Consider the following 7,941-nt stretch of genomic DNA (forward strand, 5'->3'; position numbering starts at 1 on the left):
CATCTCTAAGGTTTACAGAGAATGGTCCGAAAAATAAAAAAAATCCAGTGAGCGGCAGTTCTGTGGGCGGAAATGCCTTGTTGATGCCAGAGGTCAGAGGAGAATGGGCAGACTGGTTCGAGCTGATAGAAAGGCAACAGTGACTCAAATCGCCACCTGTTACAACCAAGGTAGGCCTAAGAGCATCTCTGAACGCACAGTGCGTCGAACTTTGAGGCAGATGGGCTACAGCAGCAGAAGACCACACCGGGTACCACTCCTTTCAGCTAAGAACAGGAAACTGAGGCTACAATTTGTACAAGCTCATCGAAATTGGACAGTAGAAGATTGGAAAAACGTTGCTTGGTCTGATGAGTCTCGATTTCTGCTGCGACATTCGGATGGTAGGGTCAGAATTTGGCGTAAACAACATGAAAGCATGGATCCATCCTGCCTTGTATGGAGCATCTTTGGGATGTGCAGCCGACAAATCTGCGGCAACTGTGTGATGCCATCATGTCAATATGGACCAAAATCTCTGAGGAATGCTTCCAGCACCTTGTTGAATCTATGCCACGAAGAATTGAGGCAGTTCTGAAGGCAAAAGGGGGTCCAACCCGTTACTAGCATGGTGTACCTAATAAAGTGGCCGGTGAGTGTATATATATATTAGTATCTGAGACACAGTAGGTAGTAAGTGTAAAGGTAAATATCACTTAAAGGGAACATGTCAGCAGTTTTGGCCGCTATAAGATACGGCCACCACCTTTCAGGGCTTATCTACAGAATTCTGTAATTATGTAGATAAGCCCCCGATCCAACCTGAAAGATAAGAAAAATAAGTTTTATTATACTCCCCTGGGGGCCGGTCTGGTCCGATGGGTGTCGCAGCTCAGGGTCCGGGGCCTCCCATCTTCTTGCGATGCCGTCCTCCTGTTGCTTCATGGCTCCCCGGAATCGCGCTCCTGCACAGGCGTGCAGAGCAAAGTCATGCAGTGCACAGGCGCTGTGCCTCTCTGACCTTTCCTGGCATCTGCGCACTGCAGTACTATGCACAGATAAGTACGACTGCGCAGGAGCGCAATGCCGGGGAGCCATGATGCAAGCAGCACGGCGGCGATCATAAGAAGATGGGAGGCGCCGGACCCGGAGCTGTGACACTCATCAGACCGGACCGCCCCCGGGTGAGTATAATAAAACTTATTTTTCTTCTCTTACAGGTCGGATCGGAGGCTTATATACAGCATTATAGAATGCTGTAGATGAGCCCTGAAAGGTGGTGGCTGTATCTTATATCTGCCAAACCTGGTGACAGGTTCCCTTTAGCGGGGCATTCCCGGGCCAGACAAGTCGCAGCTGCATTGGGCCCAGAAGTGGAGTGTGGCCACTGACACCAGCGAATATTTCAGCTCGATCTGCATCCTTGGACGCACATTCAGCTGAAATATATTGCAGCACCGGTGATCCGCCAGTTCCGCTGCAGTACACGCTGCTGACCAATTTGCATCCAGCATCTGACCTCGGTGTGTCCATGACTGGGGGGCATATGGCAGTGACGACAAGTCAGCTGGCGGCTCTTGCGCCGGTTGCAGAAGAGGACGCCGTGTGGCATGGGAGCGGAGAAAGGTGAGTAGAATCGAGTTTTTTTCCATGTGTTGCAGAAGAACAAGACAAATTCAGAAAGGGGCATGTAGCGCTATGCCTCACATGGTGTCCCCTCCTCCCTCTATGCAGGGACACCAGCTTACTCACCGGCCCATGGCACTGTCTCCAGCATGCTCCTGCCTTCTACCTCCACTATGCATGCTGCACTGTGTCCCGATGGGGTGCCTAGGGTGCATCTGTGCGCACTCCCCTGTTCTAAAAGGGGCAGCACGTACACATGGTAAATGCTCAGCTGGGAGGCATTTAGTTAAATGTGTGTTCACTTGCAACGTGTCTCCCAGCCAAAAGCGTGGAGACATCTTGTATAAAAAGCACCCTCCTCAGTAGGGAGGTGCCTGAGCAATCCCTATAGTTACAGTATGTTAGGTAGTTGGTGTGTATGCAACTGTGTGTTGCCAGGTCCCCCATCCCTAGTCTGATATAGTATCCCATATCCCATACCCTGTTTACTGTTATTAGTGCTCGCTTCCTGTGACTGCTTCGGCGGTGACCGTATCCTGAAATCGCATCTGCGGTATCGGTACCCTCCCGTCCCTTATTACGTAACATCCTATTTATGTATGGTGCCGTCCTTTATTATATAGCGTCTAGTGATGAGCGAATATACGAATATACTCGTTACTCGAGATTTCTCGAGCACGCTCGGGGGTCCTCCAAGTATTTTTTAGTGCTTGGAGATTTAGTTTTCTTCGCTGCAGCTGAATGTTTTACATCTGTTAGCCAGGCTAAGTACATGTGGGGGTTGCCTGGTTGCTAGGGAATCCCCACATGTACTTATGCTGGCTAACAGATGTAAATCATTCAGCTGCGGCAAGAAAAAGTAAATCTCCGAGCATTAAAAAATACTTGGAGGACCCCCAAGCATGCTCGAGAAATCTCGAGTAATGAGTAGATTCGCTCATCACTAACAGCGTCCTGTTATGTGGAGCGCCGTCCATTATTACCCAGTATCATCTCTTGCCATCTACAGCACCGTCCCTTACATTGAGTTTTCTCATTATTTTTGTTATTCACAGCGTCTTCTCTTTATTGCATGGTGTCCTCTCCTGTAAAATGTAAAATGACTGCTGAGGGAGCAGCATCTGACCAGAAGACCAGTCCATCAGCCGCATCCATCACAAAAGAAGCTTTCCCATGCTCCATCAGCCATCATTTCAGTTTATATCTAACAGGAGTGGATGATATGTAATAAAGAACAGGGAGGTATAAATAACAAAAATAATGAGAATCTGATATGTAAGGGACGGTGCTGTACATAACAAGAGGGAACTATATGATACGGGACGGTGTTATACATAAAGAGAGAGCACTGTGTAATAAGGGTTGCAATATATATAAGAGGAGACTGTAAAAAAAATATGTATATCTGTAGCTTGGTCGCGATGAAAGGAGGGGGGCCCAGATACATTTCTTGCACAGGGGCCCTAAGCTGTCTGTGTCCGCCCCTGCAGGGCCCTACTGTATCGGCGTCATGCACCAGCCTCCTTTTTGGTCTTAGAGATCCCTCTTCTTTGGGGGCACAAAATGTCAAACAAAAGTTGAATTTTTTTTTTTTTTCCTTTGAAATTTTAAGCCCAGAGCAGCCAAATGTGGTTCCCCTACGTCCCCCATGCTTGTAGACTATGCGGCTGCAGAGGCTGGAGGGATTTATCACGCGTGACTGGATGAGAAAGTTTTATAAAAATGTAACAAACACATTAATGATGCACTCGGGTGGGATTATTTTTTTTAAGGGGATCCTCTGGAAGAACAGACTAATGGCTGCTGGGATAGTGGGCGGACCGCAGGGCTCAGGTGCGCTGCTGGGATAGTGGGCGGACCGCAGGGCTCAGGTGCGCTGCTGGGATAGTGGGCGGACCGCAGGGCTCAGGTGCGCTGCTGGGATAGTGGGCGGACCGCAGGGCTCAGGTGCGCTGCTGGGATAGTGGGCGGACCGCAGGGCTCAGGTGCGATGCTGGGATAGTGGGCGGACCGCAGGGCTCAGGTGCGATGCTGGGATAGTGGGCGGACCGCAGGGCTCAGGTGCGATGCTGGGATAGTGGGCGGACCGCAGGGCTCAGGTACGATGCTGGGATAGTGGGCGAACCGCAGGGCTCAGGTACGATGCTGCGATAGTGGGCAGACCGCAGGACTCAGGTGCGATGCTGGGATAGTGGGCGGACCGCAGGGCTCAGGTGCGATGCTGGGATAGTGGGCGGACCGCAGGGCTCAGGTGCGATGCTGGGATAGTGGGCGGACCGCAGGGCTCAGGTGCGATGCTGGGATAGTGGGCGGACCGCAGGGCTCAGGTGCGCTGCTGGGATAGTGGGCGGACCGCAGGGCTCAGGTGCGATGCTGGGATAGTGGGCGGACCGCAGGGCTCAGGTACGATGCAGGGATAGTGGGCGGACCGCAGGGCTCAGGTGCGCTGCTGGGATAGTGGGCGGACCGCAGGGCTCAGGTGCGCTGCTGGGATAGTGGGCGGACCGCAGGGCTCAGGTGCGCTGCTGGGATAGTGGGCGGACCGCAGGGCTCAGGTGCGCTGCTGGGATAGTGGGCGGACCGCAGGGCTCAGGTGCGCTGCTGGGATAGTGGGCGGACCGCAGGGCTCAGGTGCGCTGCTGGGATAGTGGGCGGACCGCAGGGCTCAGGTGCGCTGCTGGGATAGTGGGCGGACCGCAGGGCTCAGGTGCGCTGCTGGGATAGTGGGCGAACCGCAGGGCTCAGGTGCGCTGCTGGGATAGTGGGCAGACCGCAGGGCTCAGGTGCGCTGCTGGGATAGTGGGCGAACCGCAGGGCTCAGGTGCGCTGCTGGGATAGTGGGCGAACCGCAGGGCTCAGGTGCGATGCTGGGATAGTAGGCGGACCGCAGGGCTCAGGTGCGCTGCTGGGATAGTGGGCGGACCGCAGGGCTCAGGTGCGCTGCTGGGATAGTGGGCGGACCTCAGGGCTCAGGTGCGCTGCTGGGATAGTGGGCGGACCGCAGGGCTCAGGTGCGCTGCTGGGATAGTGGGCGGACCGCAGGGCTCAGGTGCGCTGCTGGGATAGTGGGCGGACCGCAGGGCTCAGGTGCGCTGCTGGGATAGTGGGCGGACCGCAGGGCTCAGGTGCGCTGCTGGGATAGTGGGCGGACCGCAGGGCTCAGGTGCGCTGCTGGGATAGTGGGCGGACCGCAGGGCTCAGGTGCGATGCTGGGATAGTGGGCGGACCGCAGAGCTCAGGTGTACTGCTGCTGGGATAGTGGGCGGACCGCAGGGCTCAGGTGTGCTGCTGGGATAGTGGGCGGACCGCAGGGCTCAGGTGTGCTGCTGGGATAGTGGGCGGACCGCAGGGCTCAGGTGTGCTGCTGGGATAGTGGGCGGACCGCAGGGCTCGGGTGTGCTGCTGGGATAGTGGGCGGACCGCAGGGCTCGGGTGTGCTGCTGGGATAGTGGGCGGACCGCAGGGCTCAGGTGTGCTGCTGGGATAGTGGGCGGACCGCAGGGCTCAGGTGTGCTGCTGGGATAGTGGGCGGACCGCAGGGCTCAGGTGCGATGCTGGGATAGTGGGCGGACCGCAGGGCTCAGGTGCGCTGCTGGGATAGTGGGCGGACCGCAGGGCTCAGGTGCGCTGCTGGGATAGTGGGCGGACCGCAGGGCTCAGGTGCGCTGCTGGGATAGTGGGCGGACCGCAGGGCTCAGGTGCGATGCTGGGATAGTGGGCGGACCGCAGAGCTCAGGTGTACTGCTGCTGGGATAGTGGGCGGACCGCAGGGCTCAGGTGTGCTGCTGGGATAGTGGGCGGACCGCAGGGCTCAGGTGTGCTGCTGGGATAGTGGGCGGACCGCAGGGCTCAGGTGCGCCGCTGGGATAGTGGGCGGACCGCAGGGCTCAGGTGCGCTGCTGGGATAGTGGGTGGACGGCAGGGCTCAGGTGCGCTGCTGGGATAGTGGGCGGACCGCAGGGCTCAGGTGCGATGCTGGGATAGTGGGCGGACCGCAGGGCTCAGGTGCGATGCTGGGATAGTGGGCGGACCGCAGGGCTCAGGTGCGATGCTGGGATAGTGGGCGGACCGCAGGGCTCAGGTGCGCTGCTGGGATAGTGGGCGGACCGCAGGGCTCAGGTGCGCTGCTGGGATAGTGGGCGGACCGCAGGGCTCAGGTGCGCTGCTGGGATAGTGGGCGGACTGCAGGGCTCAGGTGCGATGCTGGGATAGTGGGCGGACCGCAGGGCTCAGGTGCGATGCTGGGATAGTGGGCGGACCGCAGGGCTCAGGTGCGATGCTGGGATAGTGGGCGGACCGCAGGGCTCAGGTGCGCTGCTGGGATAGTGGGCGGACCGCAGGGCTCAGGTGCGATGCTGGGATAGTGGGCGGACCGCAGGGCTCAGGTGCGCTGCTGGGATAGTGGGCGGACCGCAGGGCTCAGGTGCGATGCTGGGATAGTGGGCGGACCGCAGGGCTCAGGTGCGATGCTGGGATAGTGGGCGGACCGCAGGGCTCAGGTGCGATGCTGGGATAGTGGGCGGACCGCAGGGCTCAGGTGCGCTGCTGGGATAGTGGGCGGACCGCAGGGCTCAGGTGTGCTGCTGGGATAGTGGGCGGACCGCAGGGCTCAGGTGTGCTGCTGGGATAGTGGGCGGACCGCAGGGCTCAGGTGTGCTGCTGGGATAGTGGGCGGACCGCAGGGCTCAGGTGTGCTGCTGGGATAGTGGGCGGACTGCAGGGCTCAGGTGCGCTGCTGGGATAGTGGGCGGACCGCAGGGCTCAGGTGCGCTGCTGGGATAGTGGGCGGACTGCAGGGCTCAGGTGCGCTGCTGGGATAGTGGGCGGACCGCAGGGCTCAGGTGTGCTGCTGGGATAGTGGGCGGACCGCAGGGCTCAGGTGCGCTGCTGGGATAGTGGGCGGACCGCAGGGCTCAGGTGCGCTGCTGGGATAGTGGGCGAACCGCAGGGCTCAGGTGCGCTGCTGGGATAGTGGGCGGACCGCAGGGCTCAGGTGTGCTGCTGGGATAGTGGGCGGACCGCAGGGCTCAGGTGTGCTGCTGGGATAGTGGGCGGACTGCAGGGCTCAGGTGTGCTGCTGGGATAGTGGGCGGACTGCAGGGCTCAGGTGCGCTGCTGGGATAGTGGGCGGACCACAGGGCTCAGGTGCGGTGCTGGGATAGTGGGCGGACCGCAGGGCTCAGGTGTGCTGCTGGGATAGTGGGCGGACCGCAGGGCTCAGGTGTACTGCTGCTGGGATAGTGGGCGGACCGCAGGGCTCAGGTGCGCTGCTGGGATAGTGGGCGGACCGCAGGGCTCAGGTGCGCTGCTGGGATAGTGGGCGGACCGCAGGGCTCAGGTGCGCTGCTGGGATAGTGGGCGGACCGCAGGGCTCAGGTGCGCTGCTGGGATAGTGGGCGGACCGCAGGGCTCAGGTGTACTGCTGCTGGGATAGTGGGCGGACCGCAGGGCTCAGGTGTACTGCTGCTGGGATAGTGGGCGGACCGCAGGGCTCAGGTGCGCTGCTGGGATAGTGGGCGGACCACAGGGCTCAGGTGTGCTGCTGGGATAGTGGGCGGACCGCAGGGCTCAGGTGTGCTGCTGGGATAGTGGGCGGACCGCAGGGCTCAGGTGTGCTGCTGCTGCTGCTGCTGCCACACACCTGCACATATGTCTGCACAAGTTTAGGGAAAAGGAGAGAATTTCTGAATAGTTTCCAAACTTTCTCCCATTGTCTGTCGTGACCTCCCACCTGGAGCCGAGTATATCGGGACAGAGGCGGCAGAGCTGCACTCTCGTTATCTGCAGATTAGCGCCCGCACAGACCACCCTCCAGCATTACCACCCGTCCTTACCGATCCTGTTGGGTGCATGCCGCAGGTCCGGTACCGCTGCGGTCCGCAGGCTGCACAGGATAACCCCGCACAGCATAGAGGAGACGGCGGCCGAGAGCTGCATGGCGTCCTGTGGGCGTCCCAGTCCGGACCATAGTGCGCATGCGCGCCTCTGTCATGCGGCGTCTGTGTGCGCCTTTGCTCCCGCTCACATTACCATGTACAGATCCCCAACATGGGGGCAAATACCCCTACTGTAACGACTGGCCGACTCCGAGGGCTTAACCCTTTATAGTTTAAGGGGCAGATTTGGCTGCTTTGAGTTTATCTGATAAAGTTTTTGGTGACTGTGAACAGGGGGCCCCTCCCTCCAGCAGTATTCCCAGCTCATACATATATGACAGCCACCCAGTCTGCCATGGCTGTACAGATCTATAGCCACCAAGGCTGAACTTGGTTTCTTATTCGTCAGTCTCTTATTCAGCAATTTTTTCTTTTCTGTTTTTTTATAGGTTTAACAACA

At 58.6% G+C, this 7,941-nt stretch overlaps 1 protein-coding gene across 1 annotated transcript in view; it reads right to left on the reverse strand.

The window, feature by feature from the left end:
• The window catches only part of PCYOX1 (prenylcysteine oxidase 1), a 74,960-nt gene extending 67,344 nt beyond the window's left edge, over window positions 1-7,616 (reverse strand). Inside the window, exon 1 of the mRNA XM_077263088.1 lies at window positions 7,440-7,616. Within this exon, the coding sequence (XP_077119203.1) occupies window positions 7,440-7,542 (103 nt within the window). The 5' untranslated portion in view covers window positions 7,543-7,616. The remainder of the gene's footprint in view (window positions 1-7,439) is intronic.
• Window positions 7,617-7,941: the final 325 nt, after the last annotated feature.

Source organism: Ranitomeya variabilis, chromosome 5, assembly GCF_051348905.1.
Source record: "Ranitomeya variabilis isolate aRanVar5 chromosome 5, aRanVar5.hap1, whole genome shotgun sequence".
NCBI classification, from domain to species: domain Eukaryota; kingdom Metazoa; phylum Chordata; class Amphibia; order Anura; family Dendrobatidae; genus Ranitomeya; species Ranitomeya variabilis.